The following is a 16585-nucleotide window of genomic DNA, read 5'->3' as shown; positions in this document are numbered from 1 at the left end:
GTGAGATCAGTTTGGAGCAAATCCATTTGGTGAAGATAAAAGGAAAGGGTGAGGAGCAAAGCTATGTAGGAGATACTTGCAGCTTTCTCTCTCTTGGGGCTAAGAGGGGACGGTTCATATGCACTGTTGCCTGTTTTTCTAACAGGAATTTGCCAGAGCACAACATCATTTAATATGTTTAAGGGCTCAGGGAACAGATAATTGAGGTGACTGCCTACTTCCACAGGAGCACAGCAGCAGATTTGAAGTGGAGGCCTAGATTAAAAAAAAATGCAGACTTCAAGTTTATGCTAATCAATTAAAAAAAAAAAATTAAAAACAAACAAACAAACCAAAACAAAAAGAAAATCACACCATCCAAAAAATCCAACAAACTTTTCCATGCAATATGAAGTCATATCATTCTGGGATCTAATCAACTAAGGAACTTTTAACAGTTATTTAAAGAACAAAAAAGTGGATTTGAAATGTCTGTATTTTTGCAGAAATAGGCACATCTCTTAAGAACTACACCAGCACAAATATATTAGTATGAAATGGGGAAAATCTTAGAACAAGAATGTTTGAGTTTGAGCATTGGCCTCCATCTCCAAACCATCAGAGGCGAACCAAACTGATTGTCTGACCGCTGTTCTAAGAACAAACGTTTTATATTTCCTGCTCCTGGAGACACCCCTCTTTTCTGGAAGGAAATGTTTGCAGATCTGTTTCCCATTATAGCTATTTTTAGCTCTTCTACCCTGTCAAGACCTATGTTTCTTCGAAAAGATCTTGTTTTCTCTTATAAACAATCATTTTCCTCTGGGTGTGTTTCAATTGTTGTATAAGAACTTTGTGAGCTACAAGGGAATTCTCTTAGCATTTCAGTGTTGTATTTATGAGGTAGGACTAACTTATATTTTTCAATAAATTGTCAAACTTGTTCGTATAAAATAAATTTGGATTTTTTCCAATTTTTTTGAGGTTGAAGTTATCTTGAAACAGTATGACGAGCTCTATCTCAAAAACAAAGATATAGATGCAAGATTATTTCTGAATCACGATGAAACTCTACAGCCTGATGTCGTAGCATGGTAATGTTTCCTTTTACTGCTTTCACTTTATAATAGAAAATTTGAACTTGTGTTACTTTCTGCCCCCTTGTGTTATAAACGGGGATTTCTGTATCCTGTTGACCTTCTACATTTGTCATTCAGCTAAGGTATTTCTGACATAACCAGCCTTGCTTTACATTATCACTTAATTAAAAAACATCTGCCTGTGACTCTACCGTAAAATGATTTGGAAGCTCTGCTCTAACTCTTACTGTATGCAAGGCCCTGTCATCCAGGGAAAGCTGAGGAATTGTAAGGAGGAGGCAGAAGCCATGTCATGCTAGTTGATTAGATGTGCCGGAGACAATGTTATGGCTCTGGAGCCAGCTGGCATGAAATGGCTTGGGACCTCACTGTCCACATTCTCCTTCCTGAAAATGTATGGTGGCATTTGGAAGCTACCTGCTGGGAGTGGCCTTGAGCCCATTCTGACTTCTGACCTGTACCCACAAATTGGGAAATGGTAGTTTGCATGGGACAGATGATCTAGCAGAATAAACAGTGTGTGCCCAGGCACACTCCCTGGAGCTGTTGGGGTGAGCTCAGAGGAGGGCCATGAAAATGATCAGAGGGCTGGAGCACCTCTCCTTATGGAGGATGGCTGAGAGAGTTGGGGTTTTGCAGCCTAGGGAAAAGGAGGCTCCAGGGAGACCTTAGAGCAGAATTCCGGTACCTGAAGGGGACTTATAATAAATGTGGGGACAGACTTCTTTTAGCAGGGCCTAATAGTTGTAATAGGACAGGAGGTGATAGTTTTAAACTTAAAGAGGGTAGTTTTAGACTAGCTAGAAGGAAAAAGTGTTTTATTATGAGGGTAGTGAAACACTGACACAGGTTGCATAGAGAGGTAGTGGATGCCCAACCCTGGCAACATTCAAGGTGAGGTTAAGTAACCTGATTTAGTTGAAGATGTCCCTGCTTATTGCAGGAGGTTGAACTAGATGACCTTTAATCTAGATGACCCTTCCAACCTGAAGTATTCTGTGATTCTGTTTGATTTCTTTTTTAGTTATACACCTAAATTCCAGTGATTCATAACAATTCAACATTTCCATAATTTTGTGTGAGCTCACTGTGTGAGCCTGAATATATACTAGGAAAATACACTCATTTAAAATTGAATTAAAAAGGAAGTAATATCATCTCTACGTATAAATTAAGCTGTTTGTAAATAGAATTCTAGAAAAGGAAAAAGCGGAAAACTTTGGAGGTCATCTAGGCTAACTTCCTGCTTAAAGCATATATACAGATATATTTGGAAATTTAAATTACATTGTTTAAACAACTGGAACGGTTGGACATCTAGATCTTCTAAAAATGTGTTCCACAGTTACCTCTTTGGATCAATAACTTGTTATAGAAAACATTGTTTTTTGGATTACATTAGTTCTGCATAAGTTTGTTTTCCATTTCTGTAGCTCACAGTTGGAGAGGACACCACTGAAAAACAGTCCAGAGGAGGAAATTAGTCTTATGCTTCCACAGACTCCTGTTCGGTATGAGTTTTTCTTTTAAGGTGTTTTACCCTAGCTCTCTATTTTCTGGCTTCCTTTTGTGATACCAAACTGTATATGCACACACATTTCTTCTGTGGTCTTTGGCTTTTTAGTATTACTTTTTCTATATGGAAAGATTTAGCATTTCAGAGTACTTACTTTTGATATTTTTCCTGTATTGGGAAGATGAACGTTGCAGAGTGCCAACAGACTTCGTTCAGTTGGGAAAATGGACAGATGTGTTAGAAATGTATTATTTGGAGTATTAATTGGAGATTGTTTGATCTGTAATCAAATGCAGAAAAACTGCAAACTTGAATTCAGTTAACCAAAGGAAAGGAGAGTTGCATGTTCGATTTCTCCCTCGTGCCACATAATTTTTTGACAAAATCAGTGTGTTTTTGCCTGATTGTGCTTAGAAATTCCCGGACACTCAAGAGCCAGTCAGATATGTGACGGCAATGCCATGTGCTAGGTAGGCAGAGAAGTGTCCTCACAGGTAGTCATTCTTAAGGTGTCAGGTTTAAGAAAATCAAACAGTGAATTTTTGTTCTGTGCTTGATGTATAAAGTCCTTTCATTTTAACATGCTATAGAGAAGTTAAAATACTGTACCCTTTATTATTATTTCAGTTTTTTCAAATAAGTAAAATAAATTTTGTTTTTATGAATAATACTTCTGCAGTGGAAATTGCTTGGAAAAGAATAAATTGGGCTCGGGGCTTGCGCGTCCACTATAAATCTGCTCGATGCCATTTGCAGAAACTGTTTTCTAACCAAAAGAGCAGCAAAGTTCTGAAAAGCTCCTTCATAAAAATAATAAAAGGAGACATGCAGCTGAGATAACTATTTATCAGTATATAGAAGAACTTCTAATTGCCTCAAACTGCGAAAGGCTTTATTTGATTACCTTGTGGTCCCTTTTAGTTCTATGCTTCAAATCTTTAACTCCCAGTGATGGTTTTTAGCCACAAAGGAATCAGTTTTCCTTTTGGTTCCCAGACTGAATGTGTGATGTCAGAAACTAGATCACCTATGACTAATAAGATGGTCATTGACAGCAACAAATCCCATTTTTGACAGTTATAGATAGACATTGACACTTTTCAATTACAGTAGAATTAAAGCCCTCTAATACTGTGAAAGATGCATCATTAAAGTTCTTGACATGAAAGGAAGTTCTTGACATGAGGAAAGTCCAGAGTATGAAGTTTCTGCGTTGTTAAGAATTTGAAATGTGCTGAACTGACTTTGATCTGAGAGAAGGACTAGTGAGATATTTAGATTCTCCCCATCCACACTTGGGCTTTGCTCCGAGTTTTCCAAAACTGTTGCCATTTAAGGCAATTCACATGAAGGCCTATTCACTAGCACTGATTTTGGGCTGTAGTAACTGTTTTTCATAAAGCCACAGATGTGTCAGTAGATGGCAGCAAATATTTGATCACCAGCACAAAGTGGAAGGTGTATCATTAACTCTCCCTCAATTAAACACAACACCCATAGGATATCCTGAAAGCACCATACTTATTAATTTGACTCTTCTTATAGTGTCATATTTCTGAACTTAGATACTTAAGATCTGCTTTAAAACCCCCTAAAACTGGAGAGAGTCTAATAGTTTTTATCAGTGGATTTGTGTCAGGTCATTTATATAGAAAGTAACAGAAAAAAGTCAGTGTAAGTACTAGTTCAAAGCATAATGAGAATCAGTTGTGTGTTTTCATTTTATTTTTTTCCACTGTCCTTATGTTTTTCCTTATCATTAGTAGATTTCTGACAGTAGTAATTTTACCAAAACCTTCTAAAAATAGATTAAGGAAAATTGCATCTTTGCACTGGTACAATAATAATGATTGAACACATTTTTCTTCCTTTTACATTTTTTTGTCTGGTGATGTGAGCCAAATTGAGGTTAAATGACACAGAAATTTAAAACAGGAAAACACACAATTCCACCAAAAATCAGAATGAAAAGTTCAGAAAGTAACAATACCATAGAAGAATCAAACTGTTTCTTAGGTGTTAAGAGAGAAATGCATACACTAATTCTTTTGGTTATTAAAATTATTGCAATCCATAAGTAAACAATTAGATTGTTGGATTAAAAACATTATTAGAATTCACAATAATTAACACAGTGCAACAGTTTTCCCTAGCAGGTTCTTTGATAACTGGAGTGAGAACTAAAATAATTTTTTTTTTTTGGTAGAATTGCTGTTCAGTTTCTGCAAACCCTCATGCCAACCCTAATGTTTAGTATGTATTTTACTGTATTTTTCCAGAGCGGCAATGAATAACATTCAGCAACTGATTATGATTTTAAACTCAGCACCTGATAAACCATCAGATACTCTCATCACATATTTTAATGTAAGTTACTACAAGGAAGCTTTGTGAAAGATTCTTGGAATTACCACTCAACTAAAATATACACCTGTAGATCTTATGCACATATTTTGGAAGCTCCTTTAATAACAACCAGTTTTTGAAGAAGTACATTTTAATTGGAATGTAGTTACTTGTTTTAGAAAGCACTTCTAACTGATGTGTACTGGAACCTTATAAGTGCTTTTTTATTTTTGTTACTGCACTAAATATTAAAATTAATTTATGTCCATACTGCATGGAAGAAGAAGGGGGTATAAAAAGGAGAGAAGATGATGTACTCTTCTCTTTTAAATACTCAACTTTTATTTATGCTGGCAAGCTGATGGAGAGGCATTACAAAGTAAAGCAGGATTAAATCATTAAAATTACTTTGAAGTAAAATGTCTTTCCTTTACCTTTCCTTCCCTACTTTGCTGCATGTACTTTTTTAGAATTGCACAGTGAACCCTCACGATGGTATCCTGAAAAGAGTAGAAAGTCTTGACCACATCTTCAAAAAGAAATTTGCTGAAGCAGTTGGACAGGGATGGGCTGAAATTGGCTCACAGGTAAGTAGCATTTGCATTAAGGGTTACTCCTTTGAACACTGTTAGTACTAGCTAATGTGAGACCTGAATTACTGGCTGTCTTCATTCAATGCAGATCACTAATGATAAAAAGTAACAGTATTCTTTTCAAATTGATGAGTATTTTTTTCTGAAGCACTGTAAAGATATTTAAATTCCTCTGAGGAGCAATATGAACCAGGTGGAAATATGTTGGAATCCTTTACTGAAGAATGGGAAAATTGCTGGGCAAAATACATTAAGTGAAACATCTGTTGGCATTCATTAAGGTAACTTGGCCTAAAACAGCAAAAGGTGACTCATAAAATGTGACTTAAAAGGTGACTTATAAAATCAGTAGGGCAGCTGTGCTTTCAACAAGGATTTTGGAAAATAAATCCAACCAAGTTTGTATTTGACAGTCTGCTTCCTGTCTGTCAACCCTGCTTTTTATCCTGTTAGCAGTGAATCAACATGGACACAGTTTATGTTGTTACACGTGGTTAAGTTTTCACGTGGTTGGGGTAGTCACACGCCTTAGTACTTTGAGGCATCTCCAGCCTTACTTGCAAATGGAACTGGGGTATCACTACTTTATAGTGGCTCTGTCAAAAACTGGACATGTTCTGCACTGTTAAAATACAAGAATCTGCCTGTTGTAGTCTGTTAAAACTTCTTGTAATACTCTTGAATTTCTTCTTCTAACAGAGATACAAGCTTGGAGTACGTCTCTATTACAGAGTAATGGAGTCTATGCTGAAGTCGGTAAGTTTAGCGCTGGTAGCTTAGTACTCAGTGCATTTGGAAATACTAAGAATATTCACCAGTTTGGTCTGATTTATATATTTCAGGAGGAAGAGCGCCTCTCAGTGCAGAATTTCAGGTACTTGCCCCTAACTTGTTATTGAAGTGTGCTATTTTAGCCTTAGGACAAGTACTAATAACTTCCTTTCTCTTTAGCACACTTCTGAATGATAACATCTTCCACACATCTCTGCTGGCGTGTGCTGTTGAGGTTGTCATGGCTACATATGGCAGTAAGTTAAATCTAAGGTCCTAAATAGCATTGTTATTTATTGATAATTATCGCCATCTGTTCTAATATATAAAATAGAGTAAATACCAAAAAGAAACAAAAAACCAACTCACAGAAATGTCTGAATTAGCAATGATTCAATAAATACAAAAAGGAAAAAGCATTAAAGGTGAAAGAATGTAATACTTGTGATAATTTTAGTCCATTTTCCCTTCAGGAAATGCTTCACAAAGTGATGGTACCAGTGCTGAAACAGACTTGTCTTTCCCATGGATTCTTAATGTATTTGATTTAAAAGCTTTTGACTTCTACAAGGTGATCGAAAGCTTTATTAGAGCAGAGCCAAGCCTAACACGGGAAATGATAAAGCATCTAGAACGCTGTGAACATCGAATTATGGAGTCTCTTGCTTGGCAATCTGTAAGTAATACTTTAAAGTAGTATTTGCCCTTGTATAATATGCATACCTTGAAAAAAGAAATCACACTCAACTGTATAAAATTAAGGTTGTGGTCTTGTTGAGATTTATTTCTAGAAAAATAAATTACAAGAGCAAAACAGGATCAGTTTTACCATGTCTTCAGGTTTTGGAAAAAAAGGAGTGTATCAGAGGAAGGAGTCAACATAACTCTGCTGATTTACGTGATTGTAAGCCAACATCATCTTACTAGTCTGACATGAATTATAAAGCCAAATAATCTTAAACAGTGTTTTCGTACCAAAGTCAAGGCAATAAATTCTATGCTTTTATTTGAAAGTTAATTTTTACCCAGCTGCTATTCCTACTTGGCAAAAGGGCCTTAGTTCTGGGCATCTGTTATATTTGTTAATAGTACTTAAAATGTTGTTTTGCATTGTCCTTTGTGCTTCAGTCGCTTTGGTATTTTTGGATACCATTACAATAAAGTGCTGGAAGGTTGGGTTTTTTTGGCTGGATTTCAGTAAATCAAATATTGTTCTTTTTATTATTTGTTACTTATAAACCAGAAATATGCTATTTATGCCACAAAACATAAGACTTATAGAGACTGGTAATTTTAATCAGAGACATAATGCAACCATTTAAGAACCCATCCCATATCTTTTAGTTCTGGAAAGTTTAAAAATATGGTATGCCATAGCTAAAGGAATAGTTTAATCATGAAATGAGTTTTCAGGGTAATCTGTGTTTGGTTTGTGTATGGCTTGAGAGTGTAAAGTTAACAGTTTTCTAGTATGGGTGATACTTTACCAGGCAGTGGGGTTATACTCCCAGATTCAAGGAGTGGTGTTGGCCTGAGCAGTGAGAGCCCCATCTAGCCCAGGAGAAGCATGCTGACCTCAGGGTAGTATGGAAGTAATTGCCTTGATTCAGAGTGAATCTAGTGGACCACTTTTTGCCTACCAGGCCTTGCTACTCGATTTTCCTTGCTGACAAAGTCAATGGCCACATGTGGCTCTCTGAATATGCCCTGTTGTAAAAGTGACCTTTTCACTGGGGGAGGCAAGTCTTGTGTATCCAGCTCCATGCTCATCACCACAGCACTGTATGCACCCCAGGATTTCTGGTGCAGTGCTACAGCTGCTGTACCAGAGCGTAAATTTTCCCTTTTAACATTTCTGTATGTTTGATGTCTTGGGAAATGCACATTGCCTCTGCATTGCTGTGGAAATTTCTTAGTGGTTTTGCACTTTTTTGAATAAGATGGCCTGAAAGCCCTTGAATTCTTTTCATCAGAGCCTACAGAAATGGAGAAGAAGGCAATATTTTAAGAAGCAGACAGTATTTTAAGAAACTTGCAGTACTTTGCTTGAATGTGTTTTAATGTATTGGATCTCTCTTCCTGAGCTTCTGCAGGCATATGTTTGGTACTGTTTTGGGATGGGGGTGGCTTATAGAGCTGATTTGAGTGTTAGTAGCATGGAATAGTTCAGTTGGAAGGGACCTACAATGATCACCTCACCTAGTAGCAGCAAAATATGTGGAGTGGAGCCTAGTGGAGGGAATAAAAAGGAATGTGCTGCTTCACTGACCTTCATGTCATGTCTCACCTGGGTCTCCCCAAGCTCAGGACAGTGTCTCCTATTGTTGGGGGCTTGGCACTAGAGGGCACAGTAGGTTTTCCTCAAAAGCTGAAGGCAGCTGTGGCAGCCAGGACAGGCACCCCAAAGTTCAGTGCTGTCCTCCACTGCCTCCTCTGGCTACCCGTGAGGGAAGGGCGGTGAATTGTGAACAGCAGAGTGTTTAGTGGTGGCTCAGGAGAGGAGTAGTAGTGAAACGCTATCTGTGCTAAAATGTCTTGCTGAGTCTCTGGGTCCCTGCAGCAAAGGAGCTGAGGCCCCACATAGAAATGGAGAGCCATGAGTCCTCTAGGGCAGAAAATCCACCCCTTCCTCTCATCTAAATATTGGCTGGTTTTGTCAGGAAACACTTAACCTATTAGAAACAGGAGAAAATGCTGCTGTGGTTGACTTATGAGGCTGTTGAGGTGTCCCAGAAAGGCTCAGCTAGTGAAAAAAGGAATGGTTTACTGTATTCTTCTGCAGTTCTTTACCTGGATATTGTTTCCGTCTAGTGGTGTACAAGGTTTACAAGTGTCTGCTTAATTAACAATTCCCTCAAGAATGGGTAGGCAGTTAGAGAAGTGTAGTTCATACCAGTAAATACCTCTTAACCTCCAAACACTTGATAAAGGAGGAGAGAAAAGTCACATGCCTTCTTACTTATAAAGAATGTCTCACTGTAACTGATTGCTTTGGGTTAATTTTAAACAATGATAGTCCGAGGAAGATGGAATCTCAAGAAACCTCAAGTTTGCTTGTATGATTAGAGAATGTATTTTTTTAAGTGTTAAAATGAAGAAGAAAAGCATGGAATGAGTAAAGCTTATGCAAAAAAAAAAAATCTAGCTTGATAAATAAGAATAGAAACTATTGAAAAATATTTCTTTACAAATATTTGCATAATGCAGCTCTGATAAGTTGGGTAAATAACCCTACTTATTTACCATGTGTTTTTGTTTAGTTCTTGCCTCTTCCCCCTCCCAGGTAGTGCATTTCATTACAAGGCTTGTCTGCTTTTTGGAGAGTCAGGTCTGGTTTTATCCAGTCTTTCCTCATTCTCCTGACTGCTTTAGGAAGCAGGACTTCAATAGAGATTTAAAAGGACTAAGCATTTTAATACAGAATAGCTTGAATTTATTGTAGTTTTACTTGTCACAGAGCTTTTGTGAGGAAAAATGCCTTGCATAATTTCCCTGAAGAAAAGTCTTAAGTGCATCTGACCTTTAGCTGACTTTGAAAGCTGTATCAAATGAATTGAGATTTCTTACTGGTATCTGAAGATAATATATTACTCCTTAGCTAGTCATTATGAATATGTTTATTGCTTTTGCATAGCTAGCTGACTTGCTCGTCTGTGCTTTAGGAAGGAAATGAAACTTTTCTAGGTCATCTTTTCTTTTAACTAAAAAAAAAAGAAAAAAGCATGGCCAGACAAAATAAAGGGTGAAAAACAGCTGAAGGTTCTTTTCAATAATTCTTGATTTTAAAACGGGGCAAATACATATTGACTAAATCATGTGAAAAGTACTTTCTTTTCCTTGAATTTTTATTGAACCTTTTATTGAAAAGGAGAAGCCCCATTTACCCACTCAGATATTTACCAGTGAGTTTTTGATGCTTCCAGAGACAGATTATGTGGAGATCAGTTAAGAATCTGTTGATAATGCTGCATAACTTGTAGTTGCAAAATAGAAATATACTGTACAGTATTCTTTCTTTACTGTAGAACATTTGTGCTCACAGTAGGCACTATTTTGATTTCGTAACTTTAAATATAGGGAACTGAAATTACTTTAGACTCAAAGATGATGATAGCCTTTGCTCATTTTGATCATATTTCTATAAATATGATTTAAACCCTGCCATAATTGAGATCTGTTTCCCGTGGAAGGGATAGCTCATTACTGAAGCAAGAGCCAGGCCTAAAAGAGTTAAAAGCCCCCCCCCCAACACCTGCTCTGCCTGTGCTACTAAAGAGCCCTTCTGTTCTGTTCACTGGATCTAAACCTAGAAGAATGCTGTACAATGAACCTAGGGGTAATAAATTAGGATAAGGTAGACATTTGAATAGAAGAAAAAGGCTTGGAGCCAAGACTTTCTGCAAGCTTCAGTAGTCAGGGCAAGAACAATGGAAAGGTAAGAAGGTCAGAATGGGAAAGATGAGAAAAAGACCCCCAACTTGAGCCTGAAGGCCGGATGTACCCCCGAAATTCAGTGCCAGGTCTGCCTAGACTCCGCCTATCATTAATATGTATAGTAGGTGTTGCAATCATATGAATATGTAAGTAATCATGTATGTAAGACTGTATAAAAACCTTGATTTTGTGTGGTGCCTTTGAGCGAGTATGTGCAGGACGACCTACCTCGCTCCCAATGCTGCAAATAAATGCCTTTGCTGCTTAAAGATACAAAGTCTCTGAGCAGTCCTTCATACCAGGTTTTTTGGCATCATTACCTACCAGCCTGGAAGTTCAGCCTTTTCCATAATTCTGTCAAATTCTCTTTTGGCCAGCCAAAAAAGTGATTGTTTTGAATATCTCAAATGAAGATTGTGTGAACAAATTCCAGAATATCTGAATTTCCCTTAGAGAAAGCCCTGTCAACTGCTGTGTCACATCTTTGACTAAAGTGTTGCTGTTTGCTGCACTGTGTTGGGAATAAACAAGGAAGAACTGGTTTTCAGTGCAAGCAAATGAAACACAAAGTCTATAATTTTTCAGTCTATTTTGCGTGAAATGTCTATAATATCTGAAATGCATTTGTTTCAGTGTGACTTAAGTTTGGATTTGGGGTTTTTTTTGGTTTTTGCTGTGTCCTTCAAGAAAGTAAACACCTGTGATCTTTTGTTATCTGTATCTGCAAAGCAATCTAGTTGTATTTCCCTTCCTCTCAGCTTCCATTCTGCTCACAAACTCTGAATGGGGAGGAACAAGCAAGGTGTTAAATTTTTCATGCTGCTACTTAGAGAAGGTTCTTCCTGCAAATGCCCTTTCACATGTTCAGTAAGTGGAGAGTGTGGAGCGTACACATGTTCTAAATCATCACGCTTGGCATACTTAAAATAATTTGGGCCGTGCTACAGAATAGTTTCTCTGCAAGCCAGCTTTTGATGGGCCCAACACAAGATATGGAAAGCCCTTCTGCTCTGTCAGGGTTCAGCTGCCCGGTACTGGAGTAGTGAAAGGGTCTTGTTCTTCTGCATTGGAGTTGCAGGCAAACTGCAACCTTGTGTAAAGATAAGGTAATTTATGCCAACCCAGTAAGGGGGATTAGAGAAAGAAGCACTCCACACTTTTTTTGTTAGGCTCTACAGATGGCAGAATGTTAACTTGTTAACTCATCTACATGAGCGCTAGGAGTCGAGGGCTATTCCTCATAGGACTGCAGTTTTAAAAGATTATGTGGTAGCTTTTGCTGTTAACAGGGATGAGGTCAGCTGCACCACCTTCTGCAACCCCACAACAGCCCAGAACAGAGCGTGAAGGTTCACTGTGGCAGGCAAAAAGGATTTCATTCGCAGCCTGATTTGGTCTGCTATCTTTTGATGTTTGTTTTTGTGTGAGTAACAAACAGATGTTGAACTAAGTCAGTGCATTGCACTGCAGCTGTTCATACTGTCGCCTTCTTTGGCTGTATTGGTCTGTAACACTTGCTGTCCTAATTAGTGTTTGTATTTTTAAAAGGAAGAACGAACACCAGGATTGACATATGTTACAATTTAGAGTTGTAATGTGTTTTGGAGTTTTACTGACTGATGCAAGATGAAAATGGCTCTCTGAAGTTACTTCTCTTAATGGTTAAAATATGATCAGCAGTAGACAAGTGTACTTTGCTTTATTTATAACTTTTTCCATGTAGCATTGCCTAACCTGTGCTCCATAATGCTTCTCCTTTATTAACTGCTTCTTTTCTGTGATTTCTACTGTCAGTCCGACATTTGCCATGAAATCTGCAGTACTGTTTTATCATGTACATTTGACTTAACATAACTCAATGTTTGCAATAAGTATTTGTCAACTAACTATGTAGTTAATGTTTATATGTCATCCCACAAGACTTCTATTGGTTTTAACTGATGCAGCTCATTGTGGCAGAAATGCCATCCTGATGAAAACTGTGTATTCCTAAAGAATACATTATTGCATTTATATGACGAACTCACTGAGCTGGAATAACAGCAGACTGACTTTGATCATGCGGTAAGGAGAAAAATATTAAATAGGTATGTTTAAGATTTGTGTAAAAAATGTTAAATCCAGGTCAGGGTAAAGCTATGAGCAATTATAGGTCAGCAAGTATTCCTTAGTACTTTGGTTGTACAAGGACACAGTTATTGTGGAGCTCACTGTACTCGAGTGCTTAGTGCCTGTTTCACTGGATGCAGTGTACAATTTCAAGTTAGGTTTCTGTGCCACTTGTAAGGAGGAATCGAGCATCTAGGAAAGGGAGTTAGTACATTTTCTTGTGGTGTGTATCCTTCTCAGTAATGATTTCTGTAAGGTTTATCTGAAGTCCTACAGCTCTTCTAGACATAGGTGTCTACGTGCAGTTTGAAGACCTCTTTGATTTCAACATTTTATGTAATTCTTTTTAAAACAGGAAGAAATAGGAATGGTCATACTGTCAACATTTTATACATTAGGTTACTGAATAAGCTGTTTACTGTTGTATTAAAAGAATGAGTCTAAAGTCTTGTTGATAGGCAGCCAAGTAAGGTCATGTGGCAAGGACTGTGTTTGGGGCTGAGTCTGTGCTACTGACTTTAAAGAGACAATAGTTTGGGCTTGAGTATTGCCCCACATCAGTGATTACCATGTCATCAGTGATGTTTTGTTGGTGTTGTGTTCCCTGACCTGTTTTGGCCTTTGTCAGCTCTCCTCTGGACAATGCCTAGGCAAGATTTGGGGCATAATGCAGCTCAGGGACTATTTTCAGCTGCTGGTATGGATTAGCAATGGTGAGTGTTTAGTGGTGGTGGATGTGGGTGCAAGCTATGCTTTGCCACTTGCCCTTGAGGCCTTAGGACATGCTGTGGCTCGTGTTGCCAACCGCAGATGTAGCCATGGGTTCAACCACGAGTGACTGCAGTGCTGGCAAATGAGTCATGCGTTCCTGCACTGTCTTTCCTCTAGGCTCCAGGACTCATAGGTGTTTCTGCATAGCAGCTGTCTTCTCTTGGAAAAGCTAGTCTGTTCCTTTCATGCCTACTAAATTTTACCTTTCCTCAGATATAGGAATATCTAATTTGTGAATGAGGGACACCCTTAAGTACAAAAAAAGTGCTTGGCATATCCAGAATGACAACATTGGCAAGCACGCTCACTGTCAGGGTGCAAACTACTTAGGGAGCTTCACTGGTGTAAAGACAGGCACCTCAGGAATTGCAGACAGCAGATTGCTCTTGCAGACATGACTCAGTTCCAGTGGTCTTCTGAATTTTGGGCACCTAGTATCCTGTCTCAGCTTGGAAGTTGTGATGGATGATGATATATAATGTTTTCTAGGGGTTTTTTTGCAAGAGATGAAACATGCTAAGGGCCACCAAATGATGGCTTTTCATGTGCTCACCGTGCTCCTTTCAACAAAGTTACATTAGGAGAGTGCAGCTTCAACATGCAAAAAGGAACTGAGAACATATTTGAGGTTTTCTGTCTGTACATACATACTAAATATATTTCTGCTTGCATCATGAATGTGTTTCAGAAGCATGTGGGATGAGAGGGAGGTCACTACCACCACTGCTGCTCGGCGTGATAGTACTAAAGGATCATACTAGTTCTGCTGCATGTGCTTTTAAAAATGTTGTTAAGGTTATGACATTTCAGTTATTGCGGCTGTGGCTGGAAAACCTTCTATGATTTTCCCTTTATCATATAGGGCACATTCTTAAAAGTCTGTAAGATGATTGGTTTTTGGGTGTTTGTGAATATACCATGTAGTATAATATAAATATATATATATATATATATTTATGTTTATATGCTTTTTTATTTTGAGCATGTATATATACACACTCTTAAATAAATACTTACATAAAATATGTAAGAGTATTTCTCTCATGCCTTTCTAGTACTCCTGAAGAGTTTCCTTTTATAGAAATCATGCTGTGCTTTTGAGGCTTGAAACTTTTATCTGCCTGAACAGCTGAAGGCAAATTGAAAAACCAGGAAGAACAGGGAACTTTAGATTTCACTGTCTGTACCATCACTTTGAAAATCTTTCCTGCCACTCCTGTTTATCATCAAGATGACTAAAGCTGTTATTCATGCTTGGGTGTTACCATCCAAGCAAATCCTCTAGGCTAGTGGAAGAGAAACCAGAACACTTAAAGCCGAGGTCCTGTGTTTCCTGCTTTTGTCTCTGTTGACAGTGTGTTCACTTCTCAGTAGACACTCACTTAGTGTACACAACACTCACTAGGACTGTAAGAGATGGGTTACATTAGCACAGTGTTAGTGGGCTTATCTGTTGCAGGTATACCAAGTCAGCCCAACCCTTAAGATGCTTTTTTGACTCAAGTACAAACATGACCAAAAAGATTACCTAAGAGACAGCAACTATGTGGAGATTTCATTCTGTGAAATTTAGATGCCTTTTTTGATTAGGAATTTAAGTTTCTCTCTGCTTCATCTACTGCTTTAGAGTTTCTCTTATTAGGGGAATATGAGTCCTACTTCAGTAGCTTAGATATTTAGTCTCCCTCTGTGCTCAAGATGGAGCTGCACTTCCAGAAAGCAATTCATTCTATTTATTTTAAACAGATATTTTACAATGGGACTATTCTCTTTCCCTAACTGTAAAGAGCATCTGTCTCAATGACAAACCTAAACTAGATCTATAATGTTTGTCTGTTAAAGTTAGTAGAAGTGAGTCACATGCTTAATTCTAGTCATCATAACTGCATTTCCCCCTTCCTTTCAACATGAAGGGGACATAAGCAAGGCAGTTGTGTAATTATGCCCAGTTTTGCTTTAGGTGTCTACTTATGCTATGTATCTTGCCTATAGTCACTGTTGTGTTTTCTGTTCACACAGAGGTCATGTATAGTTACCAGTGTAAGTACAGAAGCAGAGTCTGTGTTATGATCTCTCTGGTTATAGATTTACAGCTGTAACAGGGAACTGGGGTTGATAGGCTGTGCTCAGTGGAGCTGCCAGCTCTGTTGGTGCAGTATAAAGGTATCTTGCCTGTCTCTACACCAGTCCCAAGTACAGAGTTAGTCAGAGAAATAAGTCTGTGTTAATATGATAGACTTTTTTTTTCCTTAAGGTTGCCCTGATTATAGGTAACATTTTAACAGAAAATAGTGAAATAGTTTTCTGGGAATACTTGTTTTCCAAGTTGCTCTTTTTTTATATTGTCCAATGTTTTGGTGGTCGTACTACGGCTGTAGGACTTTCATTTTAGTCCTACTATGTTTCTAGGTAGTTTAAACTTCAGCTTTTCATCCTGCGACATTGTAATATCTGCATTGTAAATGCTTTGTAGGAACATTTAAAGGTTGCCCTTGAGGGAAGAATATGTTAGAATTCAGAGACATATATTTGCAGTCCTTCCGTTTTGTAAAATCTTGCTGAATGGCGGCAAATTTGATGTGTCTGTCTTCTTAAATACAAAAGTAAACCATGCTTGGGTTAAATTCTGAGGTCGTATCCCTGCTGCTTCTTCCTTGTGTGGGATTATGCTCTCCAGCTTTGTACTTTTATAAATCTCTGTAGTGAAACAAAACTGGTGAAATGAATAGAATGAAGCTTTGTTTTGTTTGGGGTTTTGGTGTTTTTTTGGGTCTTGCTTGTTTTATCTGAGCCACAGTTCTGAATAACTATCGTAAGTTTTTATTGCTCTTTCTATCCTTATTGCTGTGTCATTTGGGCCATTTCCTTGCTAACCTTTCTACAGAAGATAAAGTTAACTTCTGTTAAGAAGCAAAGTAGGTGCCAAGTACACATTCTAATGTGAAGGTTTGGGTTTTTTCCCGGCT

General features: G+C 37.9%; 1 protein-coding gene across 1 annotated transcript in view; it reads left to right on the top strand.

Annotated features, from left to right (window-relative positions):
- The window catches only part of RB1 (RB transcriptional corepressor 1), a 71520-nt gene that overhangs the window by 18903 nt on the left and 36032 nt on the right, over positions 1–16585 (top strand). Inside the window, exons 10-17 of the mRNA XM_027648857.1 lie at positions 964–1073; positions 2513–2590; positions 4875–4962; positions 5412–5528; positions 6234–6290; positions 6377–6408; positions 6486–6562; positions 6779–6981. Coding sequence (XP_027504658.1) covers positions 964–1073; positions 2513–2590; positions 4875–4962; positions 5412–5528; positions 6234–6290; positions 6377–6408; positions 6486–6562; positions 6779–6981 — 762 coding nt within the window. The remainder of the gene's footprint in view (positions 1–963; positions 1074–2512; positions 2591–4874; positions 4963–5411; positions 5529–6233; positions 6291–6376; positions 6409–6485; positions 6563–6778; positions 6982–16585) is intronic.

Source organism: Corapipo altera, unplaced genomic scaffold (assembly GCF_003945725.1).
Source record: "Corapipo altera isolate COAL_440 unplaced genomic scaffold, ASM394572v1 0, whole genome shotgun sequence".
NCBI lineage: Eukaryota > Metazoa > Chordata > Aves > Passeriformes > Pipridae > Corapipo > Corapipo altera.
Note: the sequence above shows the minus strand (reverse complement) of the source record. Positions and strands in the feature narration are given on the sequence as shown.